This window comes from Narcine bancroftii, chromosome 1 (genome assembly GCF_036971445.1).
Source record: "Narcine bancroftii isolate sNarBan1 chromosome 1, sNarBan1.hap1, whole genome shotgun sequence".
Classification (NCBI taxonomy): domain Eukaryota; kingdom Metazoa; phylum Chordata; class Chondrichthyes; order Torpediniformes; family Narcinidae; genus Narcine; species Narcine bancroftii.
The window spans coordinates 265,661,510-265,686,209 of record NC_091469.1 but is presented as its reverse complement, the minus strand read 5'-3'; the positions used below and the strand labels follow the sequence as shown (position 1 = coordinate 265,686,209).

General features: G+C 37.0%; 1 protein-coding gene across 5 annotated transcripts in view; it reads right to left on the bottom strand.

Moving 5' to 3' along the window:
- The window catches only part of pde3b (phosphodiesterase 3B), a 151,695-nt gene that overhangs the window by 23,123 nt on the left and 103,872 nt on the right, over nt 1-24,700 (bottom strand). For all 5 annotated transcript variants that reach the window (XM_069897623.1, XM_069897630.1, XM_069897645.1 and 2 more), the window contains 9 exons: nt 18,571-18,828; nt 17,949-18,106; nt 16,517-16,635; nt 8,647-8,851; nt 7,270-7,349; nt 6,612-6,766; nt 5,980-6,117; nt 4,557-4,668; nt 3,229-3,342 (listed from right to left, as the gene is read on the bottom strand). In XM_069897623.1, the coding sequence (XP_069753724.1) occupies nt 3,229-3,342; nt 4,557-4,668; nt 5,980-6,117; nt 6,612-6,766; nt 7,270-7,349; nt 8,647-8,851; nt 16,517-16,635; nt 17,949-18,106; nt 18,571-18,828 (1,339 nt within the window). The remainder of the gene's footprint in view (nt 1-3,228; nt 3,343-4,556; nt 4,669-5,979; nt 6,118-6,611; nt 6,767-7,269; nt 7,350-8,646; nt 8,852-16,516; nt 16,636-17,948; nt 18,107-18,570; nt 18,829-24,700) is intronic.

Genomic DNA, 24,700 nt, shown 5'->3' with positions numbered 1-24,700 from the left:
CAATATTTGAGACTATGGATTCTTTTTGGGGACATTTTAATACTCCAATTACAGCAAAATTTTAACTAAATATCAGAATTTAGGAAGAGGCCATTCTATTCTAGCAATATAGAGTTTGCTCCCATGGATAGCTCTCAGTTTACAGTTCTTCATTGTTCTACTTAAGTCTTTCCGTATGTTGCAAATCCACACTCCTCACTGGGTGGAAAAATAACTTCCCACTACAACACACTCAAGTCCTCTCATCGAACTATTAGAGAAATCCTTACTTTTCATCTTCCTCAATTAAATCTGTTTACTTTGCTCAAAAAAATGTACAAAACTCAGTTGAGTTCAAGATGCTCATAACTAAATGTTCTCGACCCTCAGAAAAGAAAAGTCATAACCCTCTTTTGCATCTTCCATTTTCCTATAATTTCCTTCCTGCAGGGCAAGAAAAAGAAATATATACCAAGTTTTAAGTATTTTCTCTGATATTCTTATCCACCTCATCTCTGAAGGCAGTAGGTCTAGTAGATCTCAGAGCATAAACTAAATGATCTTTACCGCCACCCTTCCTATTATCGAACCATTTTCCTTTGCATTTTTTTGTTTTCATCAGTTTTTTACCCCATTCTTTTCCATACTGGATGCCATTTACCACTTTTGTGTCAATCTAACCAGTCTATTAATATTTTTCTGCAGACTTAAATTTTGATATCATCAACATAATTCCAAATCAAAGGAGAACTCTTTCAGATATTATTCAGGAATAATTTGTAAAATGTTGCATCAGATGAGGGTTTTTTTTTTGTGCCACACTGGACCAGCACAACAAATCTCTATAAAAATTCGAAGTGTATATGTTTATATTTTACATTTGACCTGATGCCTCACAGTAATAATTATAAGAACAAATTTTCACGATATTGATCATCTAATTTGGGAGATTCTTCAGGGGTCAAAGCAAAACTGTATTATAGTTTTGTAGAGTGATACAGCATAAAATTGTCCCTTTGGCTCAACTCGCTAACACTAAGCTAGCATTTTGGCACAATTCCTTTATGCCAGGCTCATTTCCGATTCAATATGAATCCCATATTCTGTCTTTTGGACCAGTTACCCATGTGCCTTACTGAAGGCATCAACTGCATGCATTAGGGTTATCAACGTTATCCCTTATTCAAAAAAAACCAGCAAATTAGTTACACAGGACTTGACAACAATTTAAATCTAAGTAAAATTTACAACTTCTCAGATTTTTTTTCCACTAATTTTCCCTAACACTGGTGTTGGACACACTGGCTTATAATTATCTCTGTTAGATCCTTGCTGCACTTCTAAGGTACCATGCTAACTGTCTTCTAGTCTGATACCTCCATTATAGGAAGGCTATCACCGAATTGGAAAGGATACTGAAGAGATTCACAAAGATGCTGCCTTGACTAGAGGTCGTCTTTATTTCTGGAGAATAGAAGGCTGTTAGTGGTGACCTTATGGAGGCTTATTAAATGAGGGGCATGGATAAAGCACATTGAAGGATAGGGACCAAATGCAAGCCAATGGGATTAGCCAATGCCAACTTGATTGGCATGGACAAGTAGGGCCAAAGGGACTGTTCCATGCCGCATACTTCACTATTATTCAAACAGCTGTCTGCAATCTCGCTACACATCTGCTCCTTCAAACCCCACTGATTCCTAGGAGGATTATATAGTACCAAAGTGATCATTCCCTTCTTGTTCCTAAGTTCTGCCCATATAACCTCACTGAACGATGCCCCAAGAATATCCTCTCCAAGCACTGATGTTATGTCCTCCCTCACCAAAAGGCACTTACCCCACCCGGTATTCTCTTATCTGCACATCCATCAAACCTATGGCATCTATATCCTGGAACATCATTGCTAGTCCTGCCTTTCTCAAGCCATCTTTCTATGATGGGCAGCATGGTTGGCGTAGCAATTAGCACACCTTTACAGCAGCAGCAATTGGATCCGGGGGTCAAATCCCATGCTGTCTGTAAGGAATTTGTACACTCTCCCTGGGGCTTTGGTCCTCCCACCGTTCAAAATGTACTGGGGGGTGGAGGTTAATTCAGTGTAAATTGGGCAGCAGAGACTTGTGGGCTGAAATGGCCTGTTACCATGCTGTATGTCTAAGTTTAATTTTTAAAAAAATTAAACTTAAAATTAAAAACATTTAAATCTCTGTCCCCTAAGCTATTCCATACCCTAAATTTATCTGCTTCACCTGTCATGCTTCTTGAAGCAAATATAGTTTAAACCATTGGTCTTTCCTCTCTTTGCTGTGTTCCTTCCTAACTTATCGACTAAACCTGTTCTCTTTACCTTCAGTATTTGCTGCCAGCGAATTTGCCTCACATTGGTTCTGGGGCCCTATCCCCTTGTCAATCAAGTTTAAACCCTCCTGAGTAGTGCCAACAAATGTCACTGCCAGGATATTGATTCCCCTCCAGTTGATATACAACCTGTCTCTCTTGTACAGTCATTTCTGCCCCCCACCCCCAAAATTCTGATTATTCAAAAACCCAAATCCCTGACTTCTGCACCCACTCCTTAACCTTAACCCACTCCTTAAATCTGGATTAATCTTCTATTCCTAACCTCACCAGTGTGTGGCATCAGAAGTAATCCACAGATAACTACCCTCAAGCTTCTACTTTTTATGCTCCTTTCTGATTCCCTATATTTACTCTGCAGACTCGTTCATTTTCTGACCTGTGCTTTTGGTATCAAAATGCACATCAATCTCTGGTTGCTCATCCTCCCACCTTGAGAATATCCTGCAAACACCCAGAGATATTCTTGACCCTTAGACAGGAGGCAAATTTAAAAAAAAAATCTTATTTGCAACCACAGAATATCCCCTGAACTATCAAGTCTCCTATCACTGTCATTCTGACTCCATAATACCCTGCTGACCCTCTGAGCCACAGAACGTTACTGCAAATCCCAGGCCTACCAAATTTCAAATTGTTATGGCTATTAATTGAGTTAAATAATTTCCTCGTATCTCAAATTTCACGAGCATTTATTTTAAGGAAAGCATCCTCAAGCTACCCGTCAAGGACGTGAGTAACCTACAATGTACTGAATATGAATGAACAAAATTCTGATATTATAATATGCCCAATAATAAACTATTCATCAATCTTCAAATTGTTTTAAAATTTTTGGAGCAAAGATCATATTAGTTCTGTTCATTAAGTGCAAAGCATATACAGTACCTGTATCACTTCCTGTAACATGATCACTGTTCACTTGCTGGAATCCAGGAATAGGCCTTGTTGTTAAGTACCAAACTGCATGAAGCACATCAGTAGCATGGACACGATTATGATCTATTTAAAATAGTGAAAACAAGGTCATATGTGGCATAAAAAGAAAACAAATTATATCCACCATCTCTTTAAAGGTACATCTCTATTCCTATAAAATAATACAAAATGTTTTCCCCTTGATAAATATAACAAAACATTTATTTCACATTTAATAAGTGTTGTTGTCAATGCTCTTCTACCAGATCACTGTGCACCTATACACTGCCCATCAAGGATGTTTGAAAAATAGAAAACTGTTGGAGCTGGATACCTGTAAAGTTCTGGAAACATTCAGCAGGTTCAGTAACATTAGTAGAAAGAGAAATGGAATTAACAGTTCACGAAGAAGAACTGTTATTTATGGATTTTTGCAGAGATATACCCCTGTAGCTTCAAAGTGTGATTGAATGGTTGACCATTTGCTCAGGCTGCTTGCACAAGGTCTGCTAACTGTATTCCAGAGTAATACAAATACATTAAAATTTATGGTACTGTATAGATTTATGCACCCTAATTCAATACTTTTATCTAAATGACTTTGAATCTTCAGCACAAGCAGACAATTTATCATTGTTGACAATTATTCTCTTCATGCTCCTTTCATCTATCCCAATCCAGCTTACTTTTGGATTCTGTGCTCCTCCATTTATTTATCTATGCTTGTCACCTTAACTCTTCCACATGCTGCAGCTGAGTGGATAGCATTCATGCTTTGAAATGTTATGAGTTCAAGTTTCACTCCAGAGGAGTGAGCACATTTCAGCTTGACACACCAGTGCAAAATTGATATTGTGGTGCATTATTGACGAGGCTCTTTCTGACATGATACAACACTGAAGGCTCTGTCTCCACCCTTCCATGGATGCAAAAACAGCAGAAGGAGATGATGGTGGAAGAGGAGGCACCCTGGGATTAGAGAACAAAAGGAAAGAACACAAGGGCTAAGAAAATAAAGTTGAGTAATAATTTATCTGCTGTCATAACAAAAGCTTCACCTTGGAATCAAAGTAGGCTTCCTTCACTTTCACTTATTTCTTCCAACTTGAAAAATATCAAGACCACAGAAGCAGAAGAGGACAAGATCAAAAAAAATGTATGAATGTAATTGAGAGAAATTAAGTAATTATAGCATGGTAAGAATGAAACAAAACTTCTTTCTGACTTATGAAGTGCAATGCTCCTGATAGGAATGTACTCTATTTACACCCATGAAGGTGGAAGATATTAATACTTACAAGGAATATCGCGGTAACCATTCTCCAGTGCACTAAAATAATTAACAAACTCCCGAACAGGGATCTTGAAAAGGTCAAATAAGCCAGTATCAAGAAATAGAGAATAAATAACCTGCAACCAAAAATTGGTTTTGTTAGTTACAGAGGTTCATAAACCAAAACTGGCTGATTTGGAGAGTGATGAAATATAGTTCGCCAATTCCTTTGAAGGTTTATGCATAGAAAGCTTCTGTGATGTACAATAATTGTTTAAAAAATACTCGTGAAACCAGCATATCTATATATTCCCTATGGATGCCTGACTGCTGAGAGTTCAATATCCTTACAACATTGTAGGTATCATTCATGATGTTTTTTCTATTGAAAATCAAGTTCACTGGAAAAACATCTGCTAGGTCATCAATTGTATATTTATTAAAAGATCCATTTGCCAAATATACAAATATATTTTATAACCTTTAAAGAAATGAAAAAAATTGGTCTTTTGGTATAAAATTTTCATTTTCATTCTCTCAAATTATAAAATTTAAAATGTTGTCCTTCAAGTAGTCAACAAAGGGCAGTATTCAACTGCATGAATTTCTTCCACTTTTCCACTCTAGGGAAAAGCACCCAGCCCCATTTTATGATACTGATATTTTAAATCCTTTTGGGTTCAAACAGCATTTATGAAAATAATGTATTGAATCTGAATATAAACCCTCCTTTGGCATCTTCATCTTTTAATATGAAAATTTTACCTCCATCAATGTTTGCTCAAATGATGACATCAGTCAGTACAAGACACACTTTTGGGTTTCCAAAATTATGTCGTGGCAAATTGCTGATTTAAGTACAGATATCTTGCTTAATGATGATATAGTTCTAATAATCATTTGGGGAGTTGGAAATCCAGCCTTCCAGTATCAATGAGCTGGATTTGCTTGAACAACAGAGCTAATGACTGATTCTCATAAATATAATCATAAAAAAGTTATTTATGGCTCTTTGTAAGCTTTTTTTTTTAAATTTCAGTTTTGCAAATAAAGCTTAACTTTCCGTATCTCGTGTATTTTGGAAATGAACATTTTAAAATTTAAATTAGCAATTCACTTGGCCTTTGGAAATTTTAGGTAGTTTCTTACTTTTATATCTGAAGATTCAAATGTTTTTTTTAATTCAACTACCCGAACAAGAAATGCAATACAAGCTTTTTGTAATCTGCTTCTAAATTTGATTCCTTTGACATCAGTATACACCTTAAAATATGTTCACTTTTATGAAGAAGTATTTTTTAAATAAAATTTTTTAAATTAGGATTGCAATTATCGTTCATGTTACCCATAGAAATTATTTTCTTAAATTTCATTCAATTACTGAAGTAAACTTTATGAACAATATCAACACTCGATCGTAACAAAAGTAAAACATGAGCAGAACAAACCTGACTAAGAATTCTTCCAGATTGTCCTCCTGTCATTTCTACAAGCTCAAAAATGGGAAAATTCCAATCATTTAGCTTGCTCATGCACAGCTCTGTGTTTTGCGTGTCCATTGGGTGAAGCAAAAGGTCTGGCTTGTGCTGTTGATTTAAAAAGTATCAATGGCTATGGTGCAGCACTTCAACATTGTACTCTTGATGAAAAATCACTTGACAAACACAACTTTGTTCACTTTAACTACCATTCCCTAACATAACCTTGTTCAAGGCCTTAATCACTCTGCAATTTTAAGACAGTATTTCTCTTTATATTTGAATGTGCTAATATTGTAACACTGCATCAGTGAAAGCAAATGCAGAACAAGCAATCATTTTGCTTAACATCTACATCAGCTTGTATTAGTAACGTGATTTCATTCACTTACAATATTAATTCTCCATTTCATTTCCTCTCACCTTAGTCATTGATATCTGCTATTTTAATTCAGCAATAAATCGTATTTGAATCTTTGATTAAATAATGCACAAGAATTCATACCCAAATCCCATTACAATGCTTTGTAAAGTATTAATAAATACAAATATGAATAAATTCCAATGTATCTCAGCTAAACAAAAGATAAAGGTTGTCTTACCCCAGATTTATTAATCTGGCTATCTGTCAGCTGACTCTCATGATTTGTAAATCTCTTGGATTCTTTGTTTTCTAGCTGCTCGTTACATTCTGCTTCCATTGTAATTTTTGATTCCTTTGACTCATTGTTACCAGCAGCATTTTCAGTACTTTCATCTTTAAAAACAAAGCACATTCTTCATACTTTGGTTCTTCCATTATTTCACATCACTTCTGAAAATTGTAGTTTATACAGTAACATCTGCATGTACACAATTTTTTTTGGAAAAAGTTACAGTTATCAAATCAGATTGTTACATTTAAAAGTTTTTTTGTGCATTGATTTTCCACTCTATAATACAGGTTTCTTCCTTAACACAATTTATGATGTTTCATTGTGGGTTTTTTGTTGCTATCTTTTCAGATATGTCTAACATTTATGAACTAATATTACTGCAATTAATCTATTCTTTTCAAAGTTAAGGGTACTTGTTAATTTACCATGTCTCAGCCAGGTCATAAAATCCATCTTACCCCTGGTCTAGAAGAGGAATGACAATGCCCCGCACTTTGAAAAAAAACAGATTAGGTCAGTACTGGAACACTACTTAATATTAATTTTCTTGGTGGAAAAGTCCTCAACATTCACTCATGGAGATTTCCTTCGTTATTCAACCTACCTGGTCTCTTGACATGTGGTGATTCTGCAACAGTTTGCAAATCTGTACTTTGAACAGGTCTCGTCACATGTCGGCCACAACTGGTACAGTATTTTTGTGAGAAAACACAAAGCAGAGGAAAAATGAACAAAGTCCGTAAGTACTGACTTTTCTCTTTAAATATACTTAAGACAAGAAGAATTGCCTTTATTTCCTTCATAGCTAGTTTTGAAAACAAAGACTGAAAGAAATAGATGTCCCATTTTATAATCAACTATTTTGAGAAATACTCATTTATTATGCTTTTATATCTGTAAATTACATCAACGACTAAGAGTAAAAATTAGAGCATAAAGTAGCACAAAATAGATATAAATGGTAAAAGTTAAATTATTCCAGTCACCCAACTTGTGGAAAATGTTGCTCAAAAAATACATTTTTAAACTGTGCAATAGAAATTATTTTGTTAACAACCATCGTTTTAGTTTATTATGGAATCTTTATCAGTCTACATGTAACAATATTTACCTGATATTGAATAAAAATGGCATAAAATATTTTAAAATATAATTTCCCAAAAACATGCAATTATGATTTCTTGTTATATTCTGCATTGTTTGTTTTCTTTCCCCATTTTTTCTGAGGTACAGGAGTGTTTTTTTTAAATAAAGTCTGCACAGGTTAAAACTTAATATGCTTTAATTATGTTTGGGAGATTTAGCATCCTTCTGCAACTAAGAATTGTGGCTTCTTGGAAGCTTGTTTGAGCTATTATTTAGTAGGCAAAAACCTTCTTTTGAATCATAACCTTGTGGGCTCCAGTGCAACTCCAGAGAAGCATAATAATCTAGGCTGTCACCCTCTCAAAGCTGAACAGTAAAAGAAATAATCTTGCAGGAACACTATTAAACTGCAGTCCTTTCTATTATAAAATAGTTGTTAAGGATCCCAAAGCACTATTTCAAATAGGAGGGCAATTATCTCATATGCCTTAGCCATTATTTGTCCCTCCCATCAATAAAAAAGATATTCCAACTGGTCATTACGACATCTCTGCTTGCAAATATGGTCACTGGCAATAAATTAATACCACATATTCCACATTAATAGTTCATCTCATTTAAGATGTAAAAGGGTGAGAAAGGCACTAACCAAACAACCCTCTCAATTTCGCCTTTTTGGGTAATCCCACAATAGTACAGTATTTAGTTACTACCTTGAGGAACTTCAAAAGAAACTTGAACAAAATCAAAATTATATCACAAATAATTTATTTCAATGTTTTGAAGGAATACAATTATTTTAATCTTATCAAATGTTCATCTTGTCTATTATACATTTATGAAGTAATTCAACTCACACACAACTTCTAGTCCATATATTTAGTAACATATGTACCTGCTGCAGAGTATGGTACTTGACATTCTAGCTGACTGCTGGAACTCTGGGGAACCAAGTGTGTACCCAATTGGTTTATGGAGAATCACAGTGGGTTTGGTCAAAATATCAGCTGTGTCAGGAAATTCTACTGGTGACCGGTTATAACTGGTCATTCCCCCTGGTCCATGAATTGGGGAATTCACAGGACTGAGACTAGAAGTACCTAAGACAAAAAACAGTAATCAGTTTAATCAAAACCATATCACAAGCATCTTCATTCAAAAAATTTAGCTCAAGGGAATAAATAGGTATTTAATTCCAAAATAAATTTGCACCTCTTTTCTCTGTTGGACATTGACCCCTAACTGTAGACAGAAGAAAACCATACATTTGGGTCTCCATCAAAATACTTCTGAACCAAATGCTCCAAATGTGTACCATGATGGGGTGGCATGGTTGCAATAGCGGTTAGGTCAACACCATTACAACACCAGCGATTGGGACATGGGTTTAAAACCCATGCTGTGTGTAGGGAGTTTGTACCTGCTCCCCAAGTCTGCATGGGTGTCCTTCGGGGGCTCTGGTTTCCTCCCACCGTTCAAAACGTTCCAGGATTGTAGGTTAATTGGGTGTATTGGGCAGCACAGGCTTGTGGCTCAAAATGGCCTGTTACCATGTTGCATGTCAAAATTTAAATTTAAAAAACCTCCCTCTCCACAGTTTACAGATTGCACAATAAATTATGCATCCACTGTAAGCTTCTCAGTGTGGGAAGACTATGGATGTACATCCACATTTCAACAACGTTTGGCACTATACACCACTAAAAATCAGAAACATTGTAAATTGATTTTTTTTAAAAACCAGCTTAAAGCAGATTACATTTAGTAGAACACAAATTCACAGCAGCAGGCTTTGCCCATTAATAATTTTATGAAATTAATTATACTAGATGGCTGAAATGTGAAAGAGTAATTAGTTTCAACAGTCAGAAATACCTTTGCTCCAATTGTTTTAGATCATGCGATAATCAAATAATTTTTTTTAAATATAAAATTGTGCTTAAATTTGTTCAGGATTAAGTTTTCTGACCTTTCATTCAGTATCAGGTCCATTTTACATTGTTACATTTTGAGCATGCATGAAAAATTATAGAAAATACTTGTTAAACTGGGAGTTCAGTATATTCTGATACAATTTTATCTTAAAACATGCTTGATCAACTATTAATCTGAGAGTTCCTATATTTTTAACAATATACATTTTGAAAAATTATAGCATGACTGACTTCAAAAAGATTAAACATACCTACACCTTAACAACTAAAGTAGTAGTATACATACTGTACTAAGGGTCAGGCAACACCCACACACATGTGAAACTGACTGATGATGATGGGAAAGCTAGTTAGATGGTGAGGAATAAAGGAATTGGGCAGGGGGCAGCAAATCAGCAAGGCTGGTGGGACGGGGAAGGACAGAGATGGAAGTTATTCACAGAATTTAAAACATGTATATTTGCACAAGTTAATGCAAAACAACATTTTATGCAATTTGATATCACTATGTATTCAAAAATACATGGTTATCATAATAAATCTTTTTTGTGCTTCATCCAGTTTGAGGCCTAATTCTTTACTTCTTATATTACTTAGAAGAAAAATCTCTGGATTTTTTGGTATGTTGCTTTTTGTAATTTTATTTAATACCTGATTTAGATCTTCCCAAAACTTTTCCACTTTCTCATATGCCCAAATTGCATGTACTGTTGTTCCCATTTCCTTCTTACAGCGAAAACATCTATCTGATAATGTTGGATCCCATTTATACAACTTTTGGGGTGTGATATATAGCCTGTGTAACCAATTATATTGTATGATGCATAATCTTGTGTTTATTGTATTTCTCATAGTTCCGGAGCATAGCTTTTCCCATATTTCATTTTTTATCTTTATGTTTAGATCTTGTTCCCACTTTTGTTTGGGTTTACAGCTTATTTCATCATTTTCTTTCTCTTGCACCTTGATGTACATGTTTGTTATAAATCTTTTTATTATCATTGTGTCTGTAATCACATATTCAAAGCTGCTTCCTTCTGGTAACCTCAGTCTGCTTCCCAATTTGTCCTTTAAGTAGGTTTTCAGTTGGTGGTATGCAAACATTGTACCGTGAGTTATTCCATATTTGTACTTCATTTGTTCAAATGATAATAAATTATTTCCCAAAAAACAATTTTCTATTCTTTTAATCCCTTTTCTCTCCCATTCTAGCTGTAGCAAAAAAATGTATAATGTCAACCTGGAAATCAGAAGAGAGCCTGAGAGTACAGCAATGGTACATAGAAATGAATAAATGTATTCCATTGGAAAAAAATAACATTTAATTTAAAAAATAGAGTCACATTATTCGAACAAATTTGGGAACCATACATGGAACACAACAGAGAGGGACTACCACAGACCTCCACCCCCTAAAATGATAGAATGAGAAGACGACGAAATGAACTGACCCAGTGTGTAACAGTAGATGACACAATTTTCTTGTTTATTTTCATTGTGTGATGACATTGTTTAATGGGTTTATTGGATTGTATATGTTGAACGTTTAATGGGTTTGGCGTGGGGTGGGAAGGAGGGAGGGAAGGGAGGGAGAAAAAGGGGAGAAAATGACACCGTGTATATTCAAGAGGGAAATGTTTGTGTGTGTTTTGGTTAATATGGTTCATAGTGTGAAAAATTTTTAAAAATTAAAAATATAAGGTGATGCACATGAAGGTCCAGCATCAAAATTCCAAAAGTATTGTGTCAAACTACAATCCAATAATTTTAAAAATTCCTTAGCTTAGTTGACAAAAAAATTAATGAATGTAATAAAATTTCTAACCCAGATTGTCCATCTCCAAATTTATGTCCTCTTTGTTGAATTGACGATAATGGGGATGATCAAACGGAAACACTTATTTGCACAGCTATGAAAATTGCCAATGGAACATAATTGTACTCAGTTTAATAGTCTCACTCACAAATTCCAACCCGATCACTTAACTGAAAATGGAAAAAGTCACATTGTGCCAGCAGTGATATTTTAAGGTTGAGTTCTAGATATATAACCATATAATAATTTCTTTTTCTTATTTTTCTTTGGCTTGGCTTCTTCTTTTTCTTTGACGAAGATTTATGGAGGGGTATGTCCACGTCTGCTGCAGGCTCGCTAGTGACTGACAAGTCCGATGCGGGACAGGCAGGCATGGTTGCAGCGGTTGCAAGGGAAAATTGGTTGGTTGGAGTTGGGTGTTGGGTTTTTCCTCCTTTGTCTTTTGTCAGTGAGGTGGGCTCTGCGGTCTTCTTCAAAGGAGGTTGCTGCCCGCCGAACTGTGAGGCACCAAGACGCACGGTTGGAGGCGATATCAGCCCACTGGCGGTGGTCAATGGGGCAGGCACCAAGAGATTTCTTTAAGCAGTCCTTGTACCTCTTCTTTGGTGCACCTCTGTCTTAGTGGCCAGTGGAGAACTCACCATATAGCACGATCTTGGGAAGGCGATGGTCCTCCATTCTAGAGACGTGACCCACCCAGCGCAGTTGGGTCTCCAGCAGCGCGGATTCGATGCTTGCGGACTCTGCCAGCTCGAGTACTTCGATGTTGGTGATGTAGTAATTCCAATGAATGTTGAGGATGGAGCGGAGACAGCGCTAATGGAAGCGTTCTACGAGCTGTAGGTGATGCTGGTAGAGGACTCATGATTCGGAGCCGAACAGGAGCGTGGGTATGACAACGGCTCTGTACACGCTGATCTTTGTGTGTTTCTTCAGGTGGTTGTTTTTCCAGACTCTTTTGTGTAGTCTTCCATTGGCGAGTCTGTTGTCTATCTCTTTGTCGATTGTGCAGCCGAGGTAGGTAAACTGGTTGACTGTTCACAGTATGGAAAAAGGCCATCTCGGTCCCACTAGTCCACACTGATTTAAATGAACTCCACTAGTCACACCTACCTGTTCCATGTCCATAACCCTCCAATCCCCTCATATCCATGCAGTCATTCAACCTTCTCTTAAATTACAAAAATGACCCAGATGCAACCACCTCTTCCGGAAGGTCATTCCACTCAGCTACCACTCTCTGAGTGAAGAAGCTTTCTCTTATGTTACTTCTAAAGTTTTGCCCCCTAACCTTCAACTTATGATCCCTTGTTCCAATCTCACCTACCCTCAAGGGGAAGAGCCTATTCACATCTACTCTATCTATCCCCCTCATAATTTTATATACCTCTATCAAATCCCCTCTCAACCTTCTGCACTCCAATGAATAAAGACTCAGTCTATTCAACCTTTCTTTGTATTCTAGATACTGCAATGCAAGCAACATTTTAATAAATCTTCTCTGCACCCTCTCTACCTTATTGATATCCTTCCTATTATGTGGGGACCAGAACTGCACACAATAGTCCAAATTTGGCCTCACCAATGCCTTGAACAGTCTCAACATCACCTCCCAGCTCCGATGTTCTATGCTATGATTTATAAAGGCTAGCATACCAAAAGCCTTCTTCACCACCCTATCTACATGAGAATTCACTTTCAAAGAAAGATGAACCGTTATTCCAAGATCTCTCTGTTCCTCTGAATTCCTCAACGTCCTCCCCGTCACTGCATATGTCCTGTTTTGATTATTCTTCCCAAAATTAAGCTCTTTACTTATCTACATTAAACTCCATCTGCCACCTTTCAGCCCACCCTTCTACGCAGTCCAAATCCTTCTGCAGTCCCCGAAAATAAGTCTCACTATCCACGACTCCCCTTATTTTTGTATCGTCTACCTATTTACTAACCCAATTTACCACCCCATCATCCAAATCATTAATGTAAATGACGAATAACAAGGGTCCCAACACCGATCCCTGAGGCACACCGCTCGTCACTGGCCTCCATCCTGACAGTTATCCACCATGACTCTCTGGCACCCATCTTCTAGCCACCGTTGAACCCATCTGACTATCTCAACATTAATCCCTAGTGCCTGAACTTTCCTCACCAACCTTCCATGTGGAACCTTATCGAAGGCCTTACTGAAATCCATATAAACTGCATCTACTGCTCTACCCTCATCAACCTTCCTAGTTACTTTCTCAAAAAATTCAACAAGGTTTGTCAAACATGACCTTCCCCTCAGAAACCCATGTTGGGTATCCCTGATCAGTCCCTGCGCCTCTAGATAATTATACATATTACCTCTAAAAATACTTTCCATTAGTTTATCAATCACCGGCATCAAACTTGTTGCATGATAATTGCTGGGCCTACACCTGGAGCCCTTTTTAAACAGGGGAACTACGTTTGCAAAACACTGATCCCACAGCACCACTCCTCCCTCCAGTGACTGTGGAAAAATCACTGTCCGAGCCTCCATTATTTCATCCCTGACTTCCCTCAAGGTCCTGGGGGAAATTCTGTCGGGATCCGGAGACTTATCCACCTTTATATGCCTCAAAAGTTCCAATACCCTCTCTTTTCTAATCCCTATGTTTTCCATAATTACCCCTTTTGCCTTACTTATCCTACACAATTCCATATCCTTCTCCCGAGTGAATACCGATCAGAAAAACTCATTCAATATTGCCCCCATCTCATGTAGTTCTGCACACATTTGTCCGCTCCGATTCTCTAGTGAACCAATTCTATCCTTCACTCTCCTTTTGCTATTCACATATTTGTGAAAACCCTTCGGATTTACTTTCACCCTGTTTGCTATAGCCACCTAGTATCTTCTTCGCTATCCTAATTTCCTTCTTAAGCTTCTTTTTACAATCCATGTATTTTCCAAGCATCTCATACACACCTTGCTTCCTGTATTTCATGCAGGCCTCCCTTTTATCTCTAACAAACTTCCTCATCTTCCTTGAAAACCACAGCTCTCTTGAACAGTTGGCACTGCCTTTTATCCTAACAGGCACAAAGATTCTGCACCCTCAAAATCTCACCTTTCAATGCCCTCCAATTCTCCTCTGCCTCCTTCCCAAAAAAACAAATCAGTTCAAACCACTCCCTACAAATCCTTTCTCATTTCATCAAATCTAGGTGTGATAGAAAACAGGATACAGAACATGGTCCTCTTCCATGTATTATAAACATTCTGGATATACTCCAATCAGAAATAAGAAAGTATTTCATTCTTAGTTGTAGCAATATCTTTAGTAAGGTTTTGTTTCTTTCAATGCTTGTACTTGGTATTCCTAACAAGAAAAACATTCGAATTTCTGACATTATATGAAGACATATTGAAGAAAAAAATAAAGACTAGGAAACTAAGAAGCCAGTGAAGAGAGAAAAGACTGGGCATTGGGAAAGAGGCAGAAATTAAAATTGCTTCAAAAAGATTCAACATTTACATCACTGTGGAAAGTGTTGGCCATGATCTGGGGCCATGTCCTCTGATACTGTGCAAACCAGCTGGCAGAATTATTCACAGATATCTTCAACCTTTCCCTACTTCGATATTAATTTTTCTCATGCTTTAAGACCACTATCATACCTATTCTAAAGAAAAATAAGAGGATGTGCCTTAATTGCAACTACCCAATTATGATATCCCATTAACACAAAATGCTTCAAGAGGCTGTCAAGGCACACATCAGATTCATCCATCACAATTCACCAACCACCACAGCAGTTTCACAGCATCTGGATAACGAGGACACCCAAATCAGATTCATATTTATTGACTATAGCTCTTTCTTCAATACCACTGTTCCAACCAAACTCCTGGACAATGGTTTCAGCAGCTCCCTCTGCAACTGAAACCTCGAATTATTCACCTGCAGACCTCAGTGAGCACTGGAGACAATAATCCCTCCACAATAACCCTTAACAAGGTGCCAAGCAAAGCTACACTCAAGACTGTGGCCAAATTCTGCTCCAAGCCTATTTGCAAGCAAGCTTGCAGATGACACCACTATAGTTTGCCAAATCTCAAAAAAACGGAGACAAGAATGCAGCCCCTCCACTTTGTCTACAGTTCCTGCTGCCTTGGGAAATCTGCCAACATACAGTATAAAATACAAATCTCACCCCAATCATTAAGCAGAAGATCAGAAGATACAGGGTTTAAAAACACATACACTGGATTCAATGATAGTTTATTTTCCTGTTGTTGTCAAACTCTTGAATGGATTGCACATATGTAAAAGATGGCTTCTTAATCTCACAATTTTATCTCAAGGTCCTTGCACTATTTTAACTGCACTTTTCTTTCTAACATTCTATTCTGCACACGTGTTTTTTTTTATTGCAATACCTGTGTACTTAAGCATGGGTTGATTAGTCTTGATAGCACAGAAAAGAAACATTTTCAGTATCTGAGGATGCACAACAATAATATACAAGTCAATTAATAAATAATTCACTTAAAAGATGAAAGAGCAGCACAAAATACATAAGTTCCATTCATAGAAATTAAGCAGAGCTCAAAGGTCCAATCGTAGTTACTTCACAGAATGTACATTACTTGTACTTTTAATTAAAATCAGTTGGAAGAGGGAAAAATACCAACTACTTTATTCAAAATAACTTTTGCAGAAATAAGATCAACTTTTTTTAAAACAATCTTATATTAGTACTCTTGAGTCTGTACTCACTCACAATCTTACTCTTTATAATTACCTAGTGAGATAAATTAATAATGTAGCTATTATCTCTTTTGATTCTTACATTTCCCTTGGTTTCATCCTTATATCCTAAATGGTGGAAGCTTTGTATTACATGACCATCGACAAGTTCTCATTATGAAGTCGTCAAGATTTCCGATTTTTTTTAAATGATAATTCCTTTCTTGATTGCAATATTAGTTTTACAAAGAGCATATCATATTAACAAATATTTTAAAAAATAAAATGGGTTACCTGCTCGTCTGGGTCCAATGTGGTGAGATGTTAAAGATAAGGATGCAGATCGAGATTTAGGGATTGTCAACAAATTTGAACTGGATGGTCCATTGGCCTGTGACCCTATACCTAAAGCACTTGAAAAAGAAAACCGAACATTTGTCAAGCAAAACTCAACTCATCCCTGCATTTTATAAAGATGAATTTAAAAACTTGCCCATAGATTCTAGTGTGAAAAAAGCATTTTTGAATTACATTTGCTCCTGGAATAAACAGCTAATTCAAGGAAAAGCAAATCCAAACCGTACAAATTAATCTAGCTTTAAAGAATGAGGAAACTTTGTTCCTCAAGTCTTGAACCTCACCTGGAAGGTAAAAGTGACAGTTTTGGGAGAAGCTGGATGGACAGTCAAGGTGAGTAATGGCAGTCCATTATTTAGATTTTTAAAAAATCCACTGTGTGCCAGTTACTGAGAAATGATGCCCATCCCCTGTTTGTTGTTGTGCTCGTTATCCACCTATTACCTCCTGCCTGTGCCCCTCCCCACCCCACCATCTTATTCAGGAAAATCATTGATGAAGTAGCAGAGATGGCTGGGTCAATGATGTTGTCCTAACCTACCTTACAGTAATATCCTGAGACTGGGGCGATTGAACAATTTTTTTTAAAGTAAGATGCAAATCAAACCTTTGGCATATTTCCCACGACATTCATTGATTGAATACGACATGGGCTTCCTGATGCCACACACAGTCTAATACTGCTCAATGATAAATCCAGACACTTTCACCTCGCCTCCTAAATTCACTTGGTTTAAATTCAAGCTACAGCTATGGCACTGGACATCAGTAACATTATTATTTAGTGCATGCCAAAATAATACCATTAATGGAAGGATTTTCATTTGTATTGGAGCAATTTGATGGGGCTCCAGCCCATTCCTGCAAACTCAGGCTTTCACAGTGTCTCAAAGGCCTGCTTCTGTGTGACCTAAAGAGAATTTTCCTATTTAGATGCCAAAATGACTTTGGGGAGTCAATTCAAGCAAGCCTCATGTTATCCACTGACCTATTCTCCATCAGACCTGTACTGATCCCCAATCTTCCTTCTCCAAACTAACACTTATCCAATCACCCTACCCCACCCACTTGTGCACCTACATATCATTATATACTCAGAAAGTACTAGAATACAAAAAAAAAGTGCTGTCTGGGTTTTAAACTATTACAAATGTGAAAAAATTAGTGCTCTCTACATGTGTAGTTTTAATCTTATAGAGCAGCAACTTCCTTGCCTCCCTAAAAGGCTGGCCACAAGTCTGGCAATATTTGGCAAACCTGTGCAAACCACCCATTGGTTTGAGGCAATTCGCAATTGATGGGGTAGATCTTCCTTACCATACATTTCTAGGTGACCGAAATGTCAAATATGTCCAGTGTATTAAATTACCTCACTGAACCACTCTCTGGGTATGGCTTCATCCCATTGTTCCGATCCCTCCTGAGAGGAGCAGGCTCCATTGTTGGCAAGCCAGTTGCTGATGTGGTAGTTGTCCATGTTCCTGTATTTCTTCTGAGCTGTCCAGTCGGTAAGCTTCTTCTCAAACGCTAAATGAAAGAGAAATCTGGTCAACAATTAAAAATAATAGAATTTATCAACAATTCTAAATGTATCTGCAGACATAGTTGCATCCTAGTGCAGAAGGACATATCCCAAAGTGAAGTTGAGAGAATGAGAAAAATCTAACCACTTACAAAGCAGGAAATAAACAAACATTGGAGACAGATATTCCCAGGCAGTTGCTGGGAATGTAAAATTACATAAATAGTGGAAAAGATAAAAATGGAGTTCTCCCAACAAAAAAAATCTGAATCTGCAAACATCAATTAAAACATTCCCAAGTCTCAAAACCATAAAAGCATTCATCAGACATGAGGGTTCATGAAAATAAAGTCAGAAATTCCAGCAATTTCCATGTACTTTCTAAAAGTTAGTTTCAGCCAAATGTGACACGAGATTGAGATTTATAAGAATATAATGTACTTTACATTTAAACAAAAGTTTTTCTAACCTTTGGAAAAATTCTTTCTCCTTTATCAGACGAGTCCTCCATTTCTAAACATGTGTAAGAGTCAGAGAATGGTGTAAGGGGATTTACTCGTGGTCTGTGTGTATTAGAGTATGTGAGCTGGGATGCAATTAGGCTGCTGATAGTTCGCAGAGAAGAGATGATACTGCATGGGACTGATGGATCAGCAAGTAGGTCTGTAACCAGGTTCTGTGCCTCACTCATAACAGCAAAGTCCACTCCACACCCACTACTAGAATTCTGTGGCAAAAATAAAACAGAAGTTATACACTTTTCAAAGGACAGTATTGACTCAAATTGTTACTTCCATAGGATGCAGTTTCAATGTAATATTTGCACTTCACTGCAATATGAAAACCCAGATCTTGTTGAAAGAAAATCATTGGAAATTAATATTACAACTAAAATAAAATACATATGAATGCATATCCAACAAATACAAAATGCTGTTTGAATTTAATTGACAAATACATTGGGCGGCACAGTTGGTGTAGTGGTTAGGACAACACCTTTACAGTGCCAGGGATCAGGACTTGGGTTCGAATCCCGCACTGTAAGGAGTTTGTATGTTCTACCTGTGTCTGCGTGGGTTTTTCCTGGGGGCTCCAGTTTCCTCTCACTGTTTGAAATGTACCATGGGTGTAGGTTAATTGGGTTCAAGTTGTGCAGCACGGACTCGTGGGCTAAAAGAACCCATTACCATGCTGTATATCTAAAATGTTTTAATTTATGAAAAGTAACATGATTCATTTTCCAACTACTCAAACCTAAGTGCTTATTTGGGTGATTACAATGTTGTGTTGGTTTTAAGACCACCAAGTTCCCATTATCAGAGACCAGAGACCAGGCTTCCCATGAATAACAAAAAAAAACCACCTCTAACCAAGCTCGGTAACAATTACACTAAAGCCTCAATGATATAGACTTTTCATTCCCTCCATGGATGTAACAATGTCAATGCAAGATTCATCTTGTCAAAATTTTTAAAAATAACAAAATGATGTACCAATAGCACATTCCTCACTCAAATGTTAAAGACTGAACATGGAAAACAGAAACAAAATAAATTCCTGATCCCAAATATCTAAAAGTAGTGCCAGCAATTTACTCAAATCTAAGTTAAACAAACAACATTCACCATAATTTGGCACAAGAAAACCATGTGTGATATGAAGTAATGTGATTGTGGAGGAAAACAGGGAGAGGTGAGAATGGTTAGTTATTTGAATTTCACAACTGACATTAGCACAAAGTAGCCTTATTCTAAAACGTCAAAATTTGTGCGCCACTTCAAGACTAAGTGCATCACAGCCAAATAGTACTGAGCTTACCTGTAAACTCTTGAAATACAGGAAATTCTCCTCCTCCACCCTCTCCCTCCACCACCCCCTTCTCCCACTTTGAATATGCACTGGAAATGTGTACCAACCTAAGAACACCTCATTTTAAGTTCTCAAAATATAACCTGAACAACTGATTTTTTTTGTGCTTTCAACAGAATCAACAGTAACCAAGTAATAGGATCATAGACTGAAGAAAATGAGAATTCAAATACTAGTTTATTCATTCCAAAACTAAGTTTTCAAAGTAATTTCAGACTTTGTGAAATAACGTCCAAACCATGTAATGACCAGATTTTTTAATCATTATGATAGGAAAAATCATTTTACACCATGAAGCTCACAAAAACTTTTGGATGTGCAAATGTGCACATAAACAAGAAAGAAATCCAACAGTTGCAGATGACAATCCTTTTTAAAATGTAACTCTCTGAACTCTAATATGGCTCAAAATGCTTAAGAAAAATTAATCAAGTGCTGTGAATAGCTTTGTGATGGCATAATTTAAATGAAAGTTGTTCTCAGCAATGACATGTGCCTTGCAGATGATAGTAAAGCTTTTCGGAGTCATGGATCACACAATACCAAACAACTAACCTACTTTTGCATTTTGGTGGCTTAACATCAGGAGAAATAATTAGACCTACTCATTAAAAATTGTTGTTGTCTATCATTTATATGGCGCAAATTGATTTGCTGGCCAGCAGCTCAATCCCAAATGTTATTTGGTTCTTACTGCACTGATGAGCCAGGAATCTAATTAAGCAGTGTTTAACAGTGAACACTCCCATTTCTACCTTTACGATCAAAACCATTATCAGTTTATAATGCCTTTGTCAAGGGCAGAGTTTAGAACCTCTGAAAATGCACGCCAGTAGGTCATACATGCATGAAGAAACTGTTCGTTGATCATCAACTGATGTCTTAATTCAAACTAATAAATCAATGATCTTTCATAATGAACAACACTCGAAAACAGGACTGAAAATAACAAGGACAAAATGTACTCTGGACAGGTGATTTGAATATAACAACGATCTAACCAAAACTGGCCCTTTATCCACTTCCCATGCCGGGGGACAAAATTTGTTCCAGATGAAGCAGCCACTCATTTGAACGATTCTCAATTTGGTGTCCTGCAATAGTTAATTCCCATGTGGTATCTGACAGATTAGAGAAACCAAATGCAGATTAGGTTATCAATGCAGAAAATATCCATTCAAGAAAGACTTTCTGCTGTTTGTCACAATAACTCTATTTCACTCCCACATTGTCACATGTCTTTGGCTCTGAAACTATTCCAACAAAACTCATTAGCCTGAGCACAAAAAAAATCTCATCTGCTAACCAGGTATGTTAGAGTGTCAACAATATCAGGAAACTGGCCTTTATAGTTGGGCTCAAAACTGGTGTTATGTACTAGACCAGCAGCAATTAGAAATTCACCAAGACAATGGTATTTTCAAAACAATAATTTTTTATTAATCACTATTAATAAAAATTACTACTTAACTAAACTTAACCCCACTATGCACGTACGTGCGTGTGAGAGAGAGAGAGAGAGAGAGAGAGAGAGAGAGAGAGAGAGAGAGAGAGAGAGAGAGAGAGAGCACGCCCAAAGCCATTGCACTTTAGACACAATCGTAAAAGGAATAATTTTTTAAAGTTCAGTCCGTATTGTGGTTAAACTTAGATTATTTAAATTGTTACTCAAAAATAATTATGGAATAGGTATGAGGCCTCAGACCTCTCAAAACTCAAAATTCTTGTAGAGTTGTTTTCAGTGAACTCTTTCTTCGTACAATTAAGTTACCTCTCTTGCATGGAGGTTTCAGAATCTATGCTTTCTTCCACAATGATTTCACCAACCCCAGCAAGTGTTGCACAAAGTGTCCTGTGAAAATGCACACAGTGAAATGATCCCCTTTCCAGAGACAGCTTAAGTGAGCGGCTTTTCCTTTCCACTGACTTTGCTCATCTCCCAAGATTAAGAGAATTCAACACGAACAGTGCCTGACTGTAGGCTACTGCATTTCTAACTCCGGATGAATCTTGGTGCAATATTATAATGCAGCTTTTTGGAGTGCCGAAATCACATGATATCACTGCCGTCTTTGCAGTTTCTTCAAACCACTTTAAAAGTATGAATAATGAGCAAAGGGCTCTGACCTGTTCACACAGGTCATTTACGCAAGAACTAGCTTATTTGAACAGATTATCAAGCAAATGCCTGGTTGTTTGACTAAGTGTTTTTCCTGAGTGTTTGAAATTCCTTTCTTTAAAAATATTTTATGAGCAAAAGTTCACCCACCAGAATGGCTGCCTGTACATGTGCTTCTCCTTAGCAAACACTAGCGTCTTAAGAATCACTTCAGTTTTTATGGCTGTTTATACAATTTCAACCAACAATGACCCAGTTGATGTTTCGTCTCTCAAAATGGTTCCTGTGTATAAGTCTGTGAATGACCATTTCCACCCATAAATATATGTAATTTTCATTAATATTAATAATAACACAATTCCATCACACTTGTTAATCCTTGAACAGTTTTTCTCCATCCTACTGCCTGACATTTATTCTCCTTTAATTCAGATTTTGTGGTGAAACTTATAACTCTATTTCACTCCCACGTTGTCTCATGTCTTTGGCTCTGAAACTATTCCAATAAAACTCAATAGCCTGAGCACAAAAAGAATCTCATCTGCTAACCAGGTATGTTATAGTGTCAACAATATCAGGAAACTGGCCTTTATAGTTGGGCTCAAAACTGGTGTTGTGTACTAGACCAGCAGCAATTAAAAATTCACCAAGACAAATTCACAAGAGTTATTGTGACAATGTTTTGTTCATATTGTTCAATCTTGCCTCATTTCTCAGTAATTTCTGAGTTTGTGTCTTCCAGCCAGATCACCCGTAATTAACAAGACGTCAACTTTTGTGTTATCACCATCTCCTCCCCTTCCTGCAACTGAAAACAAGCTTGTTTTCTATCTTCAGAATTATGTCACTGATCCTTGATTTTTTGTTTCTATTACTACAGAAACTGTATTTACAGTTTATTCAATTGCTCACTTGCAGCAGACTACATCAAAGATAATCTGAACAGATGTGAGATATCTGACTGAGTCTGAAGGTAGTATTTTACTGGAGCCCTTATAAAATGATGTCAATGTGCATCATCTGATCAACAGTCCAATGATTGGAATTACATCTCAAAAAAAATCCTTGTGGATGTTGAAGGGCAATCCTCCAAGCATATTTTTTGCAGGAGCTCCCCTGGAATTTATCCTTGGCCCAACCATCTTCAGCTGCTTTATCAGTGAGTTTTCAGCCACCATAAAATTAAAAATAGTGTTTGCTGATTTTTGAGCAATCCTTAATTCTATATCCAACACTGCTAAATGAAGCAATCGAAGATTGCATGCAGAAGACCTAGTCATATCTCATACATGAACTGCTGAATATAAGATTTTTTTTTGATGTAAAAGTGAGGGCAATAATCAACTACCATCAATTTCTTGGAAATCAACATAAACCAGCCAGAATTAAACTGAGGCTGAACTACCAGCTCACCTGCATAAACCAAATGACAAGACATGAAGGTTGAGACTGAATACTCTCCACTTGCCTACGTGAATGCATAGAATATTGAAGCAGCTCAACTACATTCAAAGCAAGCTCATCTCCTTGACTGCAGCTTCTTCACCACTGATACATATTATAATTAGCAAAGGGGACTGTCCACCAAATGCATGGTAGTTATTCACTTTGGGCATCCCCTCAGCATGTCAGTAATTCATGATCCTTCTCCAAGATCTATCCAGTAGACAGGAACACTACCTCCTATAACATTCCAAGTCATCATTTGGAATTTGATCACTTCCAAACCTTCTCCCTAAAAAAGAAAAACAAGTGCTACAGTATTACCTCATCATAAAATTCTTATTTGCTGACTACAAAGACAAGTCACAGAGGAAAAAAGAAAAAGAATCTGTTATGGTTCAGGAGTCATAAATTACTATCATTTTTAATTCTTCTTTCAGTTTACTTTGTTTGAAGTGCTCCTTTCTGTTATCCCTTTTCCTTTTTTGCAGTCATTCTAACTGTACAGTAATCATGATACTGAATCACTTCCTTACTTTGCTTTCTAAGGAAAAGCGAGTGAACATAATTTACAGACACTATTTCAGCATCCATGGTATTAGAAAACAAACTGTGCATAAAGGCTGACATATGGCAGCATATAACCTTTTCCAGCATCAAATCAATTCTCCCGTTAGAGAAGATGGGAATGAAAACCTTGGGCTGAAAAGAATGATCCAAAGAAGATGATGTATTCCTGAAGAGAAAATATACTGGAGGAGCAGACCCTTTTTCCCACCCTGTTTGTGCCAAAAATCACGTCAAGTTTATTGTCATCTGATTGTACAAGTACAACCCAATGAAACCATGTTCTCCTATTCTCTGCGCAAAATATGCACCACAGACAAACAATACATATGCAGGACAAGTATTCATAGATACAAATAAATAAATAGCTTAATGAATACGACTGCCATGGATAGTTAGTGTGAGCAGCTCCTTGGTCATTCAGCTTTCTCACTGTCTGTGAGAAGAAGCTATTCCTCAGTCTGGTGGTGCTGGCTCTGATACTCCTGTATTTCTTTCCTGACAGAAAAGATGTCTATGCAGGGTGGAAGGGGTCCTCGGTGATTTTGTGCACCCTCTTCAGACAACGATCCTGGTAGATCCCCGTTTGGGTTGGAGGAAG